The 22,070-nt window shown below is 41.1% G+C and overlaps 1 protein-coding gene across 3 annotated transcripts in view; it reads right to left on the reverse strand.

Moving 5' to 3' along the window:
- PATJ (PATJ crumbs cell polarity complex component) overlaps positions 1–22,070 on the reverse strand; it is a 340,997-nt gene that overhangs the window by 38,201 nt on the left and 280,726 nt on the right. For all 3 annotated transcript variants that reach the window (XM_029947821.1, XM_029947819.1, XM_029947822.1), the window contains exons 34-35: positions 7,594–7,677; positions 837–1,030 (exon numbers count right to left, since the gene is read on the reverse strand). In XM_029947821.1, coding sequence (XP_029803681.1) covers positions 837–1,030; positions 7,594–7,677 — 278 coding nt within the window. The remainder of the gene's footprint in view (positions 1–836; positions 1,031–7,593; positions 7,678–22,070) is intronic.

The following is a 22,070-nucleotide window of genomic DNA, read 5'->3' on the forward strand; positions in this document are numbered from 1 at the left end:
CTCAAGATAAATGATACAATTTATTACTTGCCTGTAAGCTAAAACACAGCCTGCTTAATACCTTTCCTTAAATTCCACCTCGATACTACAGTATACTTGAGGTAGGGACATCTTTCTTAATGAAAACTACTGTCATGAAGAATTTGTCTCTCAATTACACCTACTCAGCTAATTTTTGAAACTCACCAATTAGATGTGGTTAACAGCCTAAGATTAGCATGGTACTCCATGGCAGAGGAATTTTCTTTCTTTCTTTTTAAAAAAATTTTTTAAGTTTATTCACTCTGAGAGAGAGAGAGAGAGAGAGAGAGAGAGAAAGCGCGAGCACAAGCAGGGGAGGGGTAGAGAGGGAGGGAAAGAGAATCCCGAGCAGGCTCTACACTGTCAGTGCAAAGCCCAATATGGGGCTCAAACCCACAAATCGTGAGATCATGACCTGAGCCAAAGGCAGGCGCTTAACCGACTGAGCCACCCAGGCACCTTGGAATTTTCTTAACCCAACTCTATAAGAACCTATCTCTTGATATTGGCTATTTCTCGGGTATGAAAGCCTCAGATCTAAGTGACTCTAAGGTGCAAAAACCTTTCTGAATCTCTTCTTATTCTATATGGGAACAAAATCAGTCTTGATTCATTGGGCTTCAGGTTCTATCGTCATATGACACTTATTTTTGGTAAGATCTTGCTCAGAGAGGTCATTCTAATATTTATAAATAGGTTGATTTTAGAAACCATATCGTTAGTTTACACAAGACTTTATCTTTCAGTGTTTGTAGGCTCCCTAGGGCTCTGAAGGGAAAGGCCCTTCTGTCCTAATTTGCACAGTATTTCCTTACCGTTTCCCAACAATGCTCAGGCCTAGTCCCCGGCCGGCCTTTTTCTGCAGGTCCACTGGGAAAATCTCCAGGTTCTCCTCATCCCTGTAGTGTGCCTCATCCCTATACACCACCAGCCGCACCTTCTGGGGAGTCTGCCTCAGGGCCGTGATGGCTTCTTCATGGCTGGCGCTCCTCAGGTCAATGCCATTAACCTGCAACAATGGACATCCGAGATGGGCTGCTGACGGCAGGGCCCTCCGTGCCTGCTCCGCTGGAGCTCTTTAATCCAACCAGTGAGAAACCTCTAGAAATCTCCAGCCGTTCCCAGGGCAGGTAGTGACTACGAGCAGGAGCAGCTGCTTCATGTATAAAGGAGGTAGCCCTCATCTTCTCCCACCCCAAAAGCACGGAGGGTGCTCAGGGCACATAATAATGCTGTTTGGCAAAGCTGTGCGCTTGCTTTCCTATGGAGTCAACATGGCCGGGGAGGAAGGGGGAGAGGGAGCAGGAGGGGAGGAAGGGGGAGAGGGAGCAGGAGGGGTGGAAGGGATTAACTGGCTTATTTAATTGAGGTCAAAAGGGAAATAAACATTAGTGTTTGGTCAGCATTTTAAGACTCAGTTTGCTTATTGAATTTGACATCCTCACTCTTAATTGCAAACATCACAACTTCTTTAGAAATAAGCTGGAAAAAAATGAGAGACCAGTGTTTCTGACAGTGTCAAAAACCCCTTGAGGTACACCCTTCTGAACCCAGATCCAAGGAGCACAAATAGGACCATGAATTAGAAGCAAATTGTACTGGGAACAGCATTGAGTGAAGCCATGGCTCTGCTCCTGCTAATCATCTGAACTTGGACAAACCGTGGGCTCTCTATGAGCCTCCGTTTCCTTGTCTGCTAAATGAAGATCATAGCCAACTTATGTGTTTTTTACTTAACAAATGTTTGTGTAATGCTTGTGTATTAGCTCTTTATAAATCATGGAGAGGCTAAAAGACGTGCCCCAGGTTACATGGCTAGCAGGCAGACCATCTTCCCCCCCTTAGTCTCTATACCATTCTGCTTCAGCGTACCCTTAGAATGAGCTATTTGATCCCTTGCCACAGAGAAAGTCACGTATTGTCACGGATTAGTGGATCTAACAACAAGGAGAAATTGAGGGAAGAAAGGCCAAGGACCCGAAGGGAGTCATAGGTCACTCCCTCAAGGTCATAGCTAGGAAAAGATACAAAGGGAAGACTAGGCCCAGGTCATGGCCAGTGGTAGGGTGGGAGGTGGGGGGATGGCAGAATGGGAGAGCTCCCTCAGGATGCTTGTTCCACGCCATGATCTACTCCATCCCTGTGTGTCGTGGGCAAGTCAAGCTTCTCTCTGATCCTCCATTCCTTCATCTGTACAGTGAGGGCTTGGTCTCAGGCTTTTCCAATTCTAACATTCCAAAAACTAGTGACTTGTGGCATAAAGAATGGTTACAGAGAGGGAGAAGAGAGCAATGAGCCCTTCTTGGAGAAGGCGGGTTTTCAACAATTATTTATTTATTTATTTATTTATTTATTTTTTCAATGTTTCTTTTTTTTTTTTAATGTTTTATTTATTTTTGATACAGAGAGAGACAGAGCATGAGAGGGGGAGGTTCAGAGAGAGAAGGAGGCACAGAACCGGAAGCAGGCTCCAGGCTCTGAGCTAGCTGTCAGCACAGAGCCTGACGCGGGGCTCGAACCCACGAACGTGAGATCTGACCTGAGCTGAAGTCGGAGGCTCAACCGACTGAGCCACCCAGGTGCCCCTTCAACAATTATTTAAAGCGAATTCTATAAGCCAGAAAAATGTTTATAAGCCTAATTTTCAAGCTGCTTTTTCTTTCCTGGTATATTGTGGGTTTGTATTCTTACTTAGATTAACTATAGCCGGTGGTTAAGGGGTGCCTCGCTGGTCTAGTTGGCAGAGCACGCAATTCTTCTTTTTCTCTTAAAGTTTTATTTAAATAATCATTACACCCTACATGGGGCTCAAACTCATGACCCTGAGATCAAGAGTTGCACACTCCTCTGACTGAGCCAGCCAGGAGCCCCAAGCATGCAACTCTTGATCTCAGGGTCATGAGTTCAAATCCCACACTGGGCAGAGAGCTTACCTTAAAAAAAATAATAAAAGCAACAATAACAACAACACCCCAAACAGCAGTTAAGTATGGGTCTTAGATACAGACTGACTTGAGTTTGAGCGCTGATTCTAACTTACTTTGTGAAACCTTTATATATTAGTCAAGCTAAGCTTCAACAGGGTCATTGATGAATTGGAGACGTCTACTTAGTGCTGTGAGGATTAAGTGAAATAAACCCTCTAATGCATTCAGCACAGGAGTTGGCACACAGGTAAGTGCAATGTAAGTTAGAAGTTGCTATTTTATAAGGAATCGAAGGAACCCCAGTCAGGGCGGTTTTCAGTCAGCGCCAGCATTCGCTGTTACTTTAGCCCCATGACTGCATTCTCATTGTCTGTGAGGTAAATCCATAGGACAAAGGGGTCCTAGAAAACGTGGTCCGACCTGATTATTTTCCTGTGTTCCAATAGATGGCACACCAGACCACTTCTGTTACTCAGCTGCACAATAGTTTCTTCCATGGACTGCAGGTGAATTCTCTTAAGCCTCTAAAATAGCTTTTGAAAGGCCCTAACAATTATACTTTCAATAAAAAGCACTGTCATGAAACTAATACAATAAAAGCAATTTATACTAAATTCCAGCATTAAGATGACTGCTCAAATCCAAGACATCTTCTCCAAGTTCATAGTTTTCATTTCCTCCTCTGCTTATCAAGAGGCACTGCTAAATGCACCAGTAATCATAAGAGAAATATCGCTGTGTAGCTCGAATATTGTGGAGTGATGTATTACGTTAAGTGCCTTACAGAAGCACTGTATGCATTATTTAGAGCATTGATTGTAGAGGCGTAGGGGTGGTAATTGCAGGCTTCCTTACTTGAGACAGAGCCATAGGAAGCCCCAGCTGTCATGGGGAGGACGAGGAAGTGGGGGAACCACTGCTTTAGAGGAAAGAATAACCAAACTAGGCAGCATGTCCTATTTTATTCCACAGGGAAAACCAGGCATTAGCCCTCTGCTCTTTCTGCTCCCACCTGCACAAAAATAGAGGAGGATAATGGAGGTAGAATTAGGGTAGGATGAGGGACTGACTCTAAAAGGAGCATCAGAAAGAAGACAATTCATGCTAATTACAGAATCATAAATCTTGCTACACTAAAAAATTGCTGGACTATAGCTTTGTAAGCAAAATCTGGCTTGTCCCAATTTTTTTACAAAGTAATCTTGGGGTGGCTCAGTCGGTTAAGTGTCCGACTTCAGTTCAGGTCATGATCTCAGTTTGTGAGTTCAAGCCCCGCATTTGGCTCTGTGCTGACAGCTTGGAGCCGGAAGCCTGCTTCGGATTCTGTGTCTCATTCTTTCTCTGCGCCTCCACCTCCGTGCTCTCTGTCTCTCAAAAAGAAATAAATGTAAAAAAACAACAAAAAAGTAATCTTTATGCTCAGCGTGGGGCTCAAACCTACGACCCCAGGATCAAGAGTGGCATTTATTTTTAAGTTTATTGTCAAATTGGCTTCCATAAAACACCCAGTGCTTTTCCCCACAAGTGCCCCCCCTCCATGACCATCACCCCCTTCTCCTCCTCCCCCTCCAGCCCTTGGTTCGTTTTCAGTATTCAATAGTCTCTCATGATTTGTGTCCCTTTCTCTCCCCAACTCTCTTTACCCCTCCCCCTCCCTATGGTCCTCTGTTAGGTTTCTCCTGTTAGACCTATGAGTGCAAACATATGGTATCTGTCCTTCTCTGCCTGACTTATTTCACTTAACATGACACCCTCGAAGTCCATCCACTCTGCTACAAATGGCCAGATTTCATTCTTTCTTATTGCCATGTAGTACTCCATTGTATATATATACCACATCTTCTTGATCCGTTCATCAGGTGGACATTTAGGCTCTTTCCATGATTTGGCTATTGTTGAAAGTGCTGCTCTGAACATTGGGGTGCATGTGCCCCTATGCATCAGCACTTCTGTAACCCTTGGGTAAATCCCTAGCAGTGCTATTGCTGGGTCATAGGGGAGTTCTATTGATAGTTTTTTGAGGAGCCTCCACACTGTTTTCCAGAGAGGCTGCACCAGTTTACATTCCCACCAGCAGTGTAGGAAGGTCCACATCCTCGCTAGCATCAATAGCCTCTTGTTTTGTTCATATTAGAGTGGCATTTTCTTCTGACTGAGCCAGCCAGGTGCCCCATGGCTTGTCCTAATTTCAACATGAGGATAGAATTAAAATCATTAAAGGTCAACTGACAATGTAGAGGACTCTCATAAGCAGAAAGGCCATTGTCGGGAAAGCACTGATGTACAGTTGTCTTGGTTCATGGTCTTGAAATGTACCACCAACGCTGGCCTGACTTCTTAAGGCAAGCCTGCAGGCCCCAGGCTGATTACGCATTATTATGCATCTGTACACATCAACCATAACTATCCCAAGTCCAAATGTGAGTCTAAAGCTGCTTAGAAAGGAAACATGACATTACTTGACCAAAAAGCTACTTCTTTTTTTTTTTTTAATTTTTAAGAAATGTTTGTTTATTTTTGAGAGAGTGTGAGCAGGGGAGAGGCAGAGAGAGAGAGACATACACAGAATCCGAAGCAGGCTCTGGGCTCTGAGCTGTCAGCATAAAGCCTGATGCAGGGCTCAAATCCACAAACCATGAGACCATGACCTGAGCTGAAGTTGGATGCTTAACTGACTGAGCCACCAGGTGTCCCCAAAGAGCTTCTTTTTTGGTTAATGTTTATTTATTCTTTTTGAGAGACAGAGACAGACCGTGAGCAGGGAAGGGGCAGAGAGAGAGGGAGACACAGAATCTGAAGCAGGCTCTAGGCTCCAAGCTCTCAGCACAGAGCCCAACGTGGGGCTCGAACCCACAAACTGTGAGATCATAACCTGAGCTGACATCAGACGCTTAAATGACTGAGCCACCCAGGGCCCCACCCTCCCCAACAGCTACTTCTTAACTAAACACATAACATGCTCTTGTTGACTAGATACTGCATAGGGTACAATTTTTTTTTTTTTTTTTTTTTTTTTTTTTAGTTGACACACACTGTTACATTATGTCCTGGTCATCTTTAATGAGTATAGACCATCCATCCATATTGGGTAATATAATTCAATTGGATGCCAGGAAATGATTTGAGTTTTCAATTTCTCCTTCCACTTAATTGACTTCTTCATGTTAACCTATCCCGAGTATTCACTTGTACATGAAAATGAAAGAGAACCACTACAGCTGAGATCTATCTAATACAAATAGTTTTAAAAAGGTTATTTTTTATACTGAGGTATAAGTGTTATAAAATAAACTGTATTTAAAGGATCTCATTTATATTGTGAATCCATGTGATTTATACCTATGCAACCACCGCCGTAATCAAGAAAATGATGCACAGATTAGATTTGGTTTCAAGTGACTATTACAGAATAATCCGTGGGCTTACAAATCATGTATCTAGGCATGTATACATCTGTACTCTTCTGAATATTCAATCTTATAAAGCCAATTATGATAACACCAGTTAATTAGAAAACCTAGGGAGAAAAAAAAAAGAAACCCTCAAAACTCCTGACCGCTAAAAAATGGTGTTGTGTGCAAAAGCAGTCAACCCAATTCCCAAAGAAGCCTCGCTTATTTTTCTAACCTCATACGCTTGTACCTTAATGAATGTACTGGGAATATGTCCTAATCCAATGATGAAGCACAGTAAAGGTCTGCAGAGAAACCCTGAGTGTAATTTGCAGTGAGCCTGGCCTCTCCTTTAACTCCTTCTTGCCTATACTTTCTGCCCTTAATTATATCTGTGGTTTCATCTTGGGAGGCAAGCTTGAACCACCAAAGGGGAAATAAAATTCTATGATGTCATTCGTAATGGGCTGTATTAAAGTTGCAAAGCAAAAATGCACATGCCCACCATAAAATGTTAACTATTCAATTAAATTCATCCAATGAGAGAAATAAATGTTGCCTAAAGGTTTCACATCATCAAAAAAGCTGTTTCGTTCCACCTACCAGAATGCCTGGCATTGACCTGCCATTCATCCGTTCCTTAGATCAGACACTGTCTGCCTTGGCAGTTTTTAAAAGGCTTTAACACCTTTGCTAATTGAGAGTCCATCTGAAAGAGGCAAGCTAAACATTTCAACTTATTAATTAATAAGTATCATGTACAACCTAAAGGGAGAAGATTCTACGTTTTCGGCAACTAGAAAACAAAAGCAAAAAGCGTTTTACTTAATGATTTACTAGGAGTAAGAAAACAATACTTAAAACAGCACTGAAGTCTTTCAAACATTGGCTGTCCATGTTTCTGCATAGGTTTGTGTTTTCAGGAGAGCTTTTAGATAGGTTTAAGGAAGAGGTAAAACAAGTCAAACTGCAATTCTATGCACTCTCATTGAATATTAAGATTATAGAACAATAGGTTGTACTTTTTGCTTTAATTAAAAAAGTTTTTACAGATGTCTGCCACGATTCTGATGATAGTTACTCAATGAACATTAAAAAAAGAAAAAAGAATAAGGTACATGTTTTGCTAAATAGGAGAGAAATAAGTGAGGATAACGTGGAGTACAAGACAGTGAATAAATAAATACTTTGTGGATCAAGGTCAGTAAAGGAACTGTATCTGCTAGTATTAAATGAAACTCATAGTCCTATACCTCCAATATCTGGTCACCGGCCCAGAGTCTTCCATCTCTGGCCGCTGCTCCTTCTTCGTAGACTTCGTGTATAACTATAGCATCCTAGAAAAAAAAATTCTTATTAATTTTCAACAACCATAAATGCTTCCTTACACAAACAACCAAACCATAGGCAGCGACCCATAAATTGCCATTTGCTAATAGTGTCATATTTTATGGGACCTAAAGGTAAATAAAACACACAGTTACAATATATTCCAAGGTGTAATTAAGTTTTCCTAAGTTTCTTATTTCATTCCTTTAGAACCGGCTTTGCCTAATATTTCAAGGTAAACTTCCCCATGTTTTACTGTTAACCTGCACACTGCTGCTGGGTATGAACTTGAGGTGACCTGTGCGTCATTCTTATTTACATTTTATGGTGTATTTTGAAACACGGTTTCAAGTATTTATTAGTATTCAAGGATTTGGCATAGATGTGTGGTCTCATGCATGGGGTCTGTAAGGCCTCATTACTTGGGCACTGAAAGAAAAGAACTTAAGTGGAATGAAATGACCCTGGTCCATGAGGCATGGAGGAGGGGTTCATGAACCTAAGTGTAAGACAGCCGTGGGTTCCGATTCAGACCCACCAGTGTGTAATCTTGGGCAAATTGGCTCCTGAACTTAGCATCCTGAGCCATAAAATCAGGACAATACCTAAGGTAGGTAAGCTTAGGCCGAGGAAAGTATTTCATGGGTAATGAATTAAAACAAAAAATTCCCATCTTTTCAAATTAATAACCCTAAATTTTAATCATCATAAAAATAACACATACCAAAGTAAAGAACTCAAGCAATACCACAGGGTGTAGTGAACCACAGGAAGAAACTGCCTCCTTGGTCGGCCCTCAGTCTCCCTCCCCAGAGACCATCACCATCAACAGCTTCCTAAGGGTCCCTGCAGACAATGTACATCGCTACACCCAAATATTTCTATCATATGTACATAAATTTTGGTGAGGCTACTTCTAAAATATTCAATTGAACACATTCACACAACTTTTCCCCTCATGTTAAGCGAGTAGGGAATTTTTATGGAGCTGAAAACTAAGGCAGCCAGACGCAGACGCCGTTGGTTCTTTCTGTGGTTTATCAAACTGAAGGGCCTGAAAAATAAGATGCTAGAAGGATTATGCCAGCTGTCTTGGGGGGCTGCTGGGAAAGGTAAAGAACTTCTGTGTGGAGACCAGAAACAGAGATCTGTGGGTCCCGTGAGAAGTGCGGATCTGAGCCCTGCACTGCCCAGTGTCCTCCTATCCTCCCCCGCCCCCCCCAGCACATGCACTGGCTTGCAAGACCCTGCAAGCAATGGGCAAGGTTGGCAGATGCCACACAGTATTGATCCCACCTTGAAAAAAGTCCTGTGTCCCAAGCACTGGGGCTTGGAAACAGCAGGGTTTCTAGACTTGAGGTCATGCAGGCTTGGGTAAGATGGGCTTGATGACTACTGGGGGGACCGCTGATAACGACCAGAAGCCTACCAACGATGTCAGGGAGCTTTGTGAGGACACCTGGACCCTGAGAGCTTGAGGAGCCTCCGAAATGACCGTGGTCGATTCTGCCTTAGTCCTGAAGTATGGAACCTCAGAATCAGAATTGACATGAAGTCAAACATAGAAAAATATTTCCTGCAGAAGTGTAACAAATAAGATAAAAAAAAAAGATCCAAACGAAATCTACTTTCTTAAAAAATAAATAAAAAGGTTCTTAGGTAAATTTGAGAGTAGAGACACAACAAAAGAAAATATTAGGAGGTTCTATAACCAGATGACTCAACTGGATTCCAAATATCTCTCTCAATACTTCCATTTTATCACCACACACTTCTGAAAACATTCTTTATTACAGCAATTAGAAAGGCAGCTCCCAGGAGACAGGAGAGGTTCTCTAATCCAGACAATTTACATTGCAGACAACTTACATTGCAGATTCTGTATCAGCAACAGATTTTAGACCATTCTTTGCTAACTCTGATTTATGAAATTTCCAGACACCGGGGGCATCTACACTGTTGAGAGTTGGCTTCTCTGAACTGTTTCAAGGGAATGGCTTTGTGGAAATCCGCTGGGTCAGTGGCTTCAGGTGATCCCAGTAGCACGGCCAAGACTTTATGAAAGTAGTGCTGGGAGAAACTAATGTAAGCTCCTGGTAAGGTCCTGTGTCATGCTCGTGTTCCAAGTTTGGAGGCCAAACACCCCCCCTTCATTGGACTGGGAGAATCAGATTGAACTCCTACTAACATGGTTTTTTACAGAGCGTAACTTCCAGCACAAACTTCTTTAATTTTGCAACATTACAAAAGTTAAATGGGAAATTTCTCTTCATTTATACTTAAAAGGAAGAAGACGACCAAATGTAGTTCTTATTCCATAAAAGAAGCCCAGGGGCGCCTGGGTGGCTCAGTCAGTTGAGCGTCCAACTTTGGCTCAGGTCATGATCTCACAGTTTGTGGGGTCGAGCCCCCACATCAGGCTCCGTGATAATAGCTCAGAGTCTGGAGCCTGCTTCAGATTCTGTCTCCCTCTCTCTCTGTCGTTCCCCTGCTTGTGCTCTGTCTCTGTCTCAAATAAATACATAAATAAACATTTAAAAAAGTAGCCTGAATTAAAAACTCTTCCATAGTATCTGGGTGTTTAATGAACTTTTTAAAAAAATTTATTTATTTATTAGAGAGAGAGAGAGTGGTGTGCAGAGAAGGAGCAGAGAGAGAGGGAGGCAGAGAATTCTAAGCAGGCTCCATGCTGTCAGAGCAAACACGGGGCTCAAACTCACACACCACGGAATCATGGCCTGAGGTGAAATCGAGCTGGATGCTTAACTGACTGAGTCACTGGGGCCCCCCATGGTGAATGTTATACATAAAAGAAATGTATTATTTCTCAAATGCTGAACTCCTTGCCGATGATGTTTTGTCCATGAGTCTGTGTGAAAAAAAATCCCCATTATATTTTCCCTTTTGCTTGACTACTGCTGTGATTTCTCTTCAAGTTATCAATGAAAATTAAAGAAAACATTAGACACTCTAACCTACCAATAGACAAAGGTCATATTTCTATGTGCCATGTGCCCTGCGTGCTGAAACTGTGCTGTGAAGTTTTGGTTTTGGTCAGCTGCACTACTGGGGGTGCTAGATGTGGGGGGGTCAACGGCTAAGTTAGAAATGTGGGCTGGGGAACTGAAGAGAAAAACAGCTTTACTTTTTAAAAATGTACATCGTTGATAAGGTAGGACAGAATAATAAAAAAAGATACTGCACTGAGCTGTTTTAGGCATCTGACAAGGCCACAAAACATTTTTACTTCTTTCTTACTTTGCAAAAATTGTAATTAGATGAAATAATGGGTCATCAATGAAAGATGGCCATTATTGTTTTAAGTAACAAATCTGGAGTGGATTATACACACACTTCTAATCTCTTCATTGTATATCCTCTTGCATTTTAATGCTCTTGAGCTGTTCGAGCAAAACTGCTTGTTGGCACAGTCCTTCTCTTCCACTCCTATCTCTGCATATTTAAATAACATTCCTTCACCCTAGAATACCTCTGTGACTCTGTCTACCAACACCAATGACTTCTAAAACTCATCTATTCCAGAAGCAGGCTCTTGATCATTTCCCTGTGGGTAAGTTACTGGCTCACACTAAGGGGAGGCTGTAGAGACAGATGAGCCAGGCCTCTGGAGTAAGATTTCTTAGTCCAAATTCTGGCCCTGCTACTTCTGGCCATGGGCTTTAGGAAGACTGGTAACTTTGCCAGGCCTTAGCTTCCTTATGTTGAAAGGGTTTTAACAATACTATGTAACATAAAGCTTTATGCACAATGCCAGCACACAGTGAGGAAGTGGGAGCATCTCATTTATTTAACACCTCTGCGCTGGAGCTGCTGCACGCTTCCCATTTGTGCCATTCAATCCTCGTGACCATGAAGCGAGTGCAGTGTTATCAGTCTCATTTACAGTTGGGGATACAGAGGCTCAGAAGGATTCCGACTTGACCAGGTCTTTGCAGCTTCTAAGTAGGAACGATCAAATCCCAACTTGGGACTGTTTAACACCAAAGCCTGTGTTCCTACCACTACTGCAAGCATCTCGTCTGTTTTGAATATTTTATTTTGCACTTGCATAAAAGCTAACTTGGGATTTTCCATATGGCATCAATTCTGTTGAAATACTGTCTCCTTAATTCCACAGCAAAAACCTTGAGGGCATGGGCTGATCATTTTATAGAGAGTGAACAAAAAGACAACTGTGTAAGTGAAAATTGAAGCCTTTGGCTTCATGAAGTGGGGTGACCATCTATGGACCTCACTTGCTAGTGCTGGTTCCTGTTTAGGGGTTGGTGCTACACAAAGTAGGATGGTTAGGAACTCTCCCCAACCCAACATAGAGTGTCTTTCCCACCCTTTTTTTCTTTTTAATATTTTTATTTATTTTTGAGAGATAGAGAGACTCAGCACAAGCTGGGGAGGGGAAGAGAGAGAGAGAAACGCAAAATCTGAAGCAAGCTCCAGGCTCTGAGCTGTCAGCACAAAGCCTGACATGGGGCTCAAACTCATGAACCGTGAGATCATGACCTAGGCCAAAATTGGACACTCAACTGACTGAGTCACCCAGGCTCCCCAACTCTCTCTTAATTCCATTTGTTGTTCTTGTCTCTTTCCTTCCTTCATTTTTTCCATTCTCTTTCTGCGCACCCATATTACTCAATGAATGATTTTTTTCCCCCTACAGGAGCAGATATAAAAGAAAATTACATACATAAGTGATACATTCATGTTTAAAATAAAGTTGTTCAGGTCAGCTGGGTAGCTCAATAGGTTGAGCATCCACCTCTTGATTTTGACTCAGGTCATGATCCCAGGGTCATGGGTTTGAGCCCTGCATCAGGCTCTGCACTGAGCATGGAGCCTGCTTAAGATTCTTTCTCTCTCTCCCTCTGCCCCTCTCATGCTCTGAAATAAACTAATAAAATAAAAAACATTTTTTAGTCCCAAAAAACCAGATGATTTTCTCCTGATTAATGACAGACTTAAGAATCATTTATAGATGAACAAGACTGACATATAATCAAAAACACTTGGTAGTTGTGATTTTCACTGTGACTACAGAAATTTAAGTAAGATGGTCTGCTTATTTACTGCATGAGATAAGACCAACAATTTCTCTGTGGACACTCTAAACTATTCATTTGGCTTGCCAATTCTAGACCCAGGAAAAAATTTTATCAGTGAGTTGGAGAATCTCTCAGATACTGGGGTTTCCCCTAATCAGAAGGGTCAGGCAGGATTTCAGAGACGCAGGAAAAGTCCTCTGCTTAAAAACTTCCCTCCTGAGGCTCCTGGGTGGCTCAGTCAGTTAAGTGTCTGACTTCAGCTCAGGTCATGATCTCACAGTTCATAGGTTCCAGCCGGCACTGGGCTCTGTGCTGACAGCTCAGAGCCTGGAACCTGTTTCAGATTCTGTGTCTCCCTCTCTCCTGCCCTCCCCTGCTTGCACTCCCTCTCTCTCAAAAATAAAAATGAAACATTAAAAAAAACCCTTTCTCTCTCATCAGTCTATGTATGAAACACATTTAACTTGAGAAAAATTCCTTCAGTCCACTAATTTAGGGATAACATAAAAAAAATAGACAACCAGGAAGAAGTAACTGGCTAGTAAATTTAACATACTGTTTAAGGGACCACGTCATAAGGTCTCAATTCTTAAAAGAATACATATTTGTTTTTAAATACAGATAGAATATGCACACACTGTACTGGTCTCAAAATAGTGTACACTGAAAAGGTTCTCTCTGCCCCTGTCCCTCACCCACCTTACATCCTCAACTAGGAACAAGTACTGTTAAGTTTCTTTTGTGCTTTTTTTTTAAAGTTTATTTTGAGAGAGAGAGAGAACACGAGCCGGGGAGGGGCAGAGAGAGGGATGGAGAGAATCCCAAGTAGGCTCCATGCTGTCAGCCCAGAGCCTGATGTGGAGCTTGATCCCAAGAACCATGAGATCATGACCTAAGCTGAAATCAAGAGTCGGATCCTTTTTTTATTCAAATTTTAAATCTTTTAAAATTTCTTTTACATTTATTTATTTTTGAGAGACAGAGAAAGACAGAGCGTGAACAGGGGAGGGGCAGAGACAGAAAGAGACAGAGGATCTGAAGCAGGCCCCAGGCTTTTGAGCTAGCGGTCAGCACAGAGCCTGATGCAAGGCTCAAACCCACAAACTGTGAGATCATGACCTAAGCCGAAGTCAGATGCTCAACTGACTGAGCCACCCAGGCGTCCCAAGAGTTGGATCCTTAACTGACTGAGCCATCCAGGCACCCTCAGTTTCTTGGGTATTTTAATATAGAGAAGCTCTATATCTATATTTGTAAAGTACAAAGGCACCAAAGCTTGAAGGCATGGTCTCTTTTAATACTGCTGCCCCCTTTTCTCATGAAATTCTATTTGAGCCAGCCAAATATCACTGACACCTCTTCTATGAAACTTTCTCTCTCTCCCCTAACAAGGTTGATGAACTTTCCTGTGGGTTACTACTGTATCCTCTAGTATTACTGAACTGATTAGTATTATAATAGCTTCTTCATGGATCTGGGGTCTGTATTACCTCCCAGTCTTGGTGGGACTCTTCCAGATGGGGCGCTGCTACCAACTTTTCTTTGTATCCTGGTGCCAAGCCCAGAGGAGGCACTGAGTAAATGCTTGCTAAACGATTACCCAGAAATCGGTTGGAGGTAGAAAGAGGCATCACAATGACACAGAAAGTGGCTGGTAAGTTATAATCTTACCCTGCCCAATCAAGCTTCTCCTTTTTTTTTTTTTAATCCCCCCCAACCTTCTGAGAGCAAAATATTAGTGACATATAACCCAAACACCCATCACACATGGATTTAATATCCATGTGAATTTCTAAAGGATTTGCTCTAGTTCAAAGAGCAATTTAACAGAGCCAAGTACATGGGACTTAATTATCACTGAGCCCCACAAAAATCACAAACTCCTCCAGGGGGATTTGACAGCTGCATTGCTGAAAAGAATTTTATAACATGTAGTAATGTATCCTTACAAAGTCATCAGACACTTCAGTCCATCCATCACCATTTTCTTTACTATTCAAGCTGCCAACAAAGTAACTCATAAACATACCAATCATTCAGCAAAAGGCAATTTTATTATTGTCACAATAGGCCCATAACACTTTAAGAAGCCATGTGTTAGAAAAATTAACTAAGGGTCTCCTGTGGACTGAAATATCAATAAGCACCCTCGTGTGGGTGACCTATTTCCACAGAATGAGATTTTATAGATTACATTCCTAAATGTTTAGTGGATGGTTCTAATGAGCATTTTAGAATAAAACTTTGATAAAGAATTATGTGGTAGATCTAACTATAAAGGACCATGTATATATGGCTTAATTTTACTATTTTTAAGTGTGATATACTTAATTTGGATCACTCTAGAGATAAACCCAATCTCTGTCATACTCATAAAACCCCCGTCCCTACTCCTCTCAAAATAATCCTGGGTGCGTGGCACTTTAATTACAAAAAAAATTCACATTAAATTTCACATTTAGGTGGAAAACATACTACCAGTGATGCCCAAACAGTATCATGTCTTATTTCCTTGCTGTATGGAAAAAATCCCTCCTAAAATAAAGACCTATGAGGACCAAAAGAAGGGTTAAAAATGTTGTATAGAAAGTGGGCATTTTTTTTTCATCTGGAAGAAACCATTGTTCAGATCTGTGGTCTTAGAGGAGTAACGCTCCTTTTAAACATTATTTAATATAGAGTTCCCCTCTAGGGTCGTCACGGTTCAGAAATCATACAGACCTGTCTTTCCATATAGTTGACGACTCTCAGCAGGAAGGCCAAACCAATGAGGGGAGATAATACAGTAGGGGGAGGAAAATGCTCAGTCCAGTGCTGTGCAAATCAACCCTATGCTCACTTCTACCTTGAAACAGATGTAGATGTATTAAGTTACTGATTTGTGATGTCTATTGCAGGTAGAGAGGTTAAAAAGAAAACTGGTGGGGTACAACCATGAAACAATGTCTCACTTTGAACAGAGTTGATAGGCTCCAGACTGTACTTATGTAAGTAAAGGGATGAGTGCCTTAGAACATGATGCTTTTCTGTCCCAAATCCTTGGCGGGGGGGGACCCTCAAAAACCAAGCTTCCCTATTATATTTCAATTAGAATGTGATTTTGAAAAAAAAAAAAAAAAAAGGACAGGAAGATATAGAAGAAGGACCCAGAACCAGGAGCAAGAGGAGTTCATTTTTCTCACAACTCTGCAGGTGGCCAATTTTGCAAGTGGTTCTCTATGCATTGTCTTGTTGATGACACTAATCAATAAAGCACAGAGTGGAAATACGTGGTTTCTAGTCATTCCATTTCTAAAATTTTAGACCTCTCTGAACTCATACAGCACAAAGTAAAGGAGACAAAGCCACTGTTTTATGCAGATACTTAGGTCCTGCCTAGGAATAGCAGGACTTCCTTCTAAATGGCAGACCACAATAATCCCAGCTTTCACAGTCTGCAAAAGGTCAGAAAGATATGGGGTTGGCTCAGACTCTGTAGTAGTTCTCTTGTGCTGCAAAATTTAGTGGCTTAAGGGCCACCTGGGCTGCTCAGTCGGTTAAGCACCTGACTTTGGCTCAGGTCATGGTCTCGTGGTTCATATTGGGCTCTGTGCGCACAGCTCAGTCTGGAGCCTGCTTCAGACTCTCGGTGTCCCTTGCTCTCTGCCCCTCCCCTGCTCACACTCTGTCTGTCTCCCTCTCAAAAAACTAAATATTAAAAAATCTTAATTAAAAAAAGCTTAGTGGCTTAAAACAAAAATTAATCATTTGTTTGTCCATGATTCTGCAGGCTGGCAGTTTGGGCTGGGTTCAGGGGGCAGCTGCACGCTGTCTCAGGTGGGTTCGTAAGAGTTTGCAGTCAGGGTGGCTGGGCTCCTCTCCCCCCATGTGCTCTTCCATATGGTGTGTCATCCCCCAGGAGGCTGAGCTAGGCTTGTCTGCAAGGTGGCAGTCTTTCAGGAGAACAAGAGCTAAATTGCAAGGCCTTGAGGCTAAGGCTTGGAAGTTATTCAACACCACTTTCACTACTATTGGTCAAAGAAGTCAATGGGCCAGCTCAAATTCAAGGAAACGGGAAGGAGCTGTACAAAATTTATGATCAATTTTAATCTCCTACAGACTATACCAAGTCTGCCAGAAGAATTTTCCAGCCTGTAAACAATGGAAGCAGCAATACACAGTAGGAAGAATATTGGCTAGGGCCACAAAAACCTGTGTTCAGACTTCAGCTCTGCCACTTATCATAGCTTTGTGATACTTTTATTAAGATATTTAGCCTCACTGAACTTGTGTTCCTGTCTCTGTAAAATGGAACTAATAAATTTTGCCTTTTAGGGTTTGAGGATGAATGAAATTATTATATAATGTCCAGCAAAGTGTCAGCCAAATAGATATTGAATAATTGTTAATGAAGGTTCCCAACACATATATAAGGTTGAAGCGGGCCTATCTGGGACATAAAGGAAGGAATACAGATCAGTAGTCAAAATTCATGACTCTAAGGATGAACGACACCAATTTGGGTCCATTTTTTAATTTCCATTTTTCTTATTATTATGGTGAACTGAGACTATAAGTGCTTTATTTTATTTTTTTTTAGTTTGTTTTGAGAGAGAAAAAGAGAGCATATAGGAAGGGAAGAGAGAGGGAGAGACAGAATAGCAAGCTCTGTGCTGTCAGCACAGAGCCCAACTTGGGGCTCAAGTTCACAAACCATGAGATGATGACCTGAGCCAAGATCAAGAGTTGGATGCTCAAGCAACTGAGCCACCCAGGTTCCCCTAACAATTTATTATTTTTTTAATGTTTTATTCATTTTTGAGAGAGAGAGAGAGAGAGATACACAGGGTGTGAGTGGGGGAGGGTCAGAAGGAGAGGGAGACACAGAATCCGAAGCAGGCTCCAGGCTCCGAGCTGTCAGCACAGGGCCTGATGCAGGGTTGAACCCACGAACCACAAGATCATAAGCTGAGCTGATGTCAGACACTTAACCAACTGAGCCACCCAGGAACTCCCCCTCCCCCCGCCATGGTTTTATTTTTAAGTAATCTCTACACCCAACAAGAGATTTGAACTCACAACACCAGGATCAAGAGTCACATGCTCTACTGACTGAACCAGCTTCTTTTTAAGAAAGATTATGCTGGGAAACCTAAAGTGAAAGGTGATAAAAGTAGAAATGCAAACATGTGCTATCTTTAATAGGAAGGGCAGGACTCATGTTAACAAAGGCAGCTCTCCGTTTTCCTCGTTACCGTGGGGCAGTAGGCCGTTTAACCCAAGGATGGAAGACAACGCATTTTTCTTGCTGTGGCATGTGTTATTATGCTTACATTCCATGTCTTTTGTAGATGTATATATATTTTTGAGCCAATTACAAAGGTAAAAGGCAAAGATGATTCAAGACAAGTTGCAAAGATGCTCATCTTCCCCACTTCAAAACCCCGTGCTTTGATGCAGAAGGTATCTGGCACACCCTCATTGATTCATGCACGAGAAGCAAAAGGTTAAGAGGTTACTTTCAATATCTCATAAGAACATGGAAGGCTTGAAGCAGTATGTATTCAAAAAGTACCATATTCTCTTTATTCGAAAATGATTTTTTTCTCATTTTAATTTTAGAATTTGGATGAATCTCTGAGTCAAGTGTACATTCATTATATACTATTTTCCCACCATGGATACAATAAAAGATTACTACTTTAGAAGAAGTACAATATTTGTCAAACTGATACGGGTTTGGTTGTCAACTTCATAGGTTGAATATAATTGTTTCTGTTCAGAAAACCTAAAGAAGCCATAGCTAGAAGAGGGAAGTCAATAAGAGTCAAAAGAACTTATCTATTATATTTGGAATAATACTTTTTAAAATCTGAATACTCTCACTATTCTCACTAATAAATTTGAGCTCGCTACATAGATTTTTCTTTAAAAAAAATATTTACTTTGACAGAGAGAGTGAGAGAGAAAATCCCAAGAAGGCTCCGCACTGCCAGCGCCGAGCTCAACACAGGGCCTGAACCTGAACCGTGAGATCACCACCCCAGGCATAACCAAGAGTTGGGTGCTTAATGGACTGAGCCACCCAGGTGCCCCTAGATTTTCTAAGAATTTCAGAACAAAGTCACCAATTAAACCCCATAAGACTCTGTTACAAAAGGAACAAAAAGCCAGTTTCTATATCCTGATCTTTATTCATCTATTCTAATAGGTTTGGGGGAGGGTATAAAGATTTGCACCTATCAAACACCTTAAGAGAAAGAAAATGGATCACAATGTTTAGTACCTACTATTTTGGAGTACTGAAATATTCTTGGGTAATAAACTATATACAACATAAATGAGCATTAAATCAATAATACTAGGGGCACTTTTGACTAAAAGTATGGATTAAAGATCAGTTACACAGGAAGCAGTAACACCAATCTGTATCTCTGTGTGTGTGTGTGTGTGTGTGTTAAAGGGATGGACTATATACACTAAAATTCAAGCTCAGGGATTGCAAACTCTTCACACTATAGGTAGGTAAAATGTGGAATGAAAATCACAGCAATAAAACAGCTAATATAAGAATTGCAATGTATAAAGAGTTTCACATTTTAAGACTCTGAAAAGCTTTCCCTTCTCAAACTCAGAAAAGAAACTGTTTTATATTTACTTAAAATGGAGTTCCTTTGCCAAGACTGATTTAGCAAAAGGTTGATATTCATCAATATGAATATAATTTTTCATACTGAAATATAGATTTATTTTAAGGAAATGGGATAATATTTGCATTATATTTTATAAGTCCCTATAGTTCCATCTGGTCCTTATTTATCTAAACTTTACTCAGCTTGCATAATATTTTTGCTTACAGTCATATTCTTTAAGATCAGAAATGCCCAAATCTGGAAATTCAGAGGTACTATTCGTTCACATTCTTTCAGTGTGATTCATAGACTTTTTGCAAACTGCTTTGATTTTAAAATAAAACTAAGGTAATAAGATGTTTTGTGTAAAAATATATGACTTAAGCAACACTGATAAAAGGCGCCTGGCTTTGGGTGATCACACGCCAAAGCCAGCCACACTCCTCGTGAAACAGACCGTGCAAAGTTCATTGGAAGGGGAATAGCAAAATAAAACACTTAATCAAATGTAAAATAGTTTTCGATTCTGCTTACTTAAAAAAATATGTAGTGGTTTAAATTGCTACAGTCCTACATTTAATGGTCAAGAGCAGTAACAGCTGAACAATAGCATGCAATATGGTAAATCAGGGTTAAATGAGGTCACTGCAGAGCTGGACATATGGTTAGACCTAAAAGATCTTTTTCACTTCAACATCTAGATGGATGACTTTACCACATAGTATCCAAATGTGACAGTCCTTCTACCTCGATGCTTCTTGCTAATGTCCCTCGTCTATCTATGGAACTTCTGTTTACTAAGACTGAATTAAGTTGGTACAGAATCAGGCGGTGAAAAAAATACACATTTGAAATTTGGAGAGAAATAAGATATTGAATCTGATATTCCCAGGCCTTTTAAATATTAATAGCGCATCTAAATTTTACAATCTATCCTGGGCGTCTACTGACCTCATTTACAATGGGATGGCACCAGGAATATCATGATGAAGCAAATGCCTGAGGCTAACTGTTTTCCTCTTGCAAGGAGACAAGGTTACCTCCAGACCCGGAAGAACATACAAGTATCGCAACTGGGGCTTATCTTCATAAACTTAGTCTTTCCTGAGTGGTAACAAAGACCAGCTTCCACAAAACAAAACTCAATGATAATTAAGCCTTATTCTCTAGTTAAAAAAAAAAAATCTAAGACTTTAAAGTTTTAAGAAATCTGTGTGATGGCAATGTAAAGAGAGAATAAATTTCCTTATATTACCATAACCTTGAGAAAGGAACTTATCAAGGTACATGTTCCTAAGAAATAAAGCCCAATAACAATAATGTCCTCATAAAGTGGCTGCCTGCATTTGTCAAAACATTTCTCGAGATTTGGCACTCAATATGTAGTTCATTTCGACTTTGGCCAGCTGATGTTTTGAAAGTTCTTCCTTAAAATGTGAAATCTGTTTTTCACTGAGCCCCTTGGAAGCACTTGAACTGTTCTTATCCTTCATCCACAAAAAGGTAACCTTACATGTTCGCACGTCGCTGTCCCTTCTGATCTTCCCTTTTTGATTTGTTTCAATTCTTCCTCACAGTAATGTCGTTTCAAACAATGTCCTTGTCAACGGTGATATAATCACACCCAGAAATGAAGAAGATACTCTAGCTACAGCTAAAACTGATCGGAGAAGCACTCCAGACAGATCTAAGAGCACGTGCAAATGCCTTGAATGGAACTAAGGAGGCCAGCATGGCTGGAGTTCAGAATGGCTCGCAGAGGCTAGACTGTCATATTTTTAAGTGTGCAAGGCTCTACATGGGGGTACTAAAGATACAAAATACAGTAAAACAGGTCTGTTCTCAAGATACTCAGGGTCTGGCGGGTGAGATGAATGACTCCCTTTCACAGGTGAAAATCGATGACATGTAGCAGTAGCACAGGAAAAGGAGCCCAAGGGGGTGGGTTTGCAGTCAGATAGCTTGACTAAACCCAACTGGACCAACTGCTAGCATTACTTGGTAGGGTCCCCTCCCTAAGGAGAAAACAAACAAACAAACAAATGAAAAACCTCAAGGTAACCTGGCTATGTGCTTACGTGACAATATCCCTCATGACCTTGTAACATGAGACCACTTAATCAGACTACATGTTTGTGTGTGTTACCATATATGAGAGACAAGGTAGAAAATATATTTAAAAAACTAAGGGGAGAACTGGACAGCAACATGCTGTCCAGAATGAAACTAGACCACTTTCTTACACCATACACAAACATAAACTCACAATGGCTGAAGGATCTGAATGTGAGACAGGAAACCACCAAAACCCTCGAGGAGAAAGTAGGAAACAACCTCCTTGAACTCAACTGCAGCAATTTCCTATCTGACACATCCCCAAAGGCAAGGGAAATGAAAGCAAAAATTAACTCTTGGGACCTCATCAAGATAAAAAGCTTCTGCACTGCAAAGGAAACAATGAAGAAAACTAATAGGCAACCAATGGAATGGGAAAAGATAGTGGCAACTGACATATCGGGTAAAGGGCTAGTATCTAAAATCTACAAGGAACTCACCAAACTCCACACCCACAAAACAAATAACTCAGTGAAGAAATGGGCAGAAGACATAAACAGACACTTCTCCAAAGAGGACATCCAGATGGCCTACAGGCACATGAAATGATGCTCAGCATCACTCATCATCAGGGAAATACAAATCAAAACCACACTGAGATACCACCTCACGCTG

The sequence above is a fragment of the Suricata suricatta genome, chromosome 8 (genome assembly GCF_006229205.1).
Source record: "Suricata suricatta isolate VVHF042 chromosome 8, meerkat_22Aug2017_6uvM2_HiC, whole genome shotgun sequence".
Classification (NCBI taxonomy): domain Eukaryota; kingdom Metazoa; phylum Chordata; class Mammalia; order Carnivora; family Herpestidae; genus Suricata; species Suricata suricatta.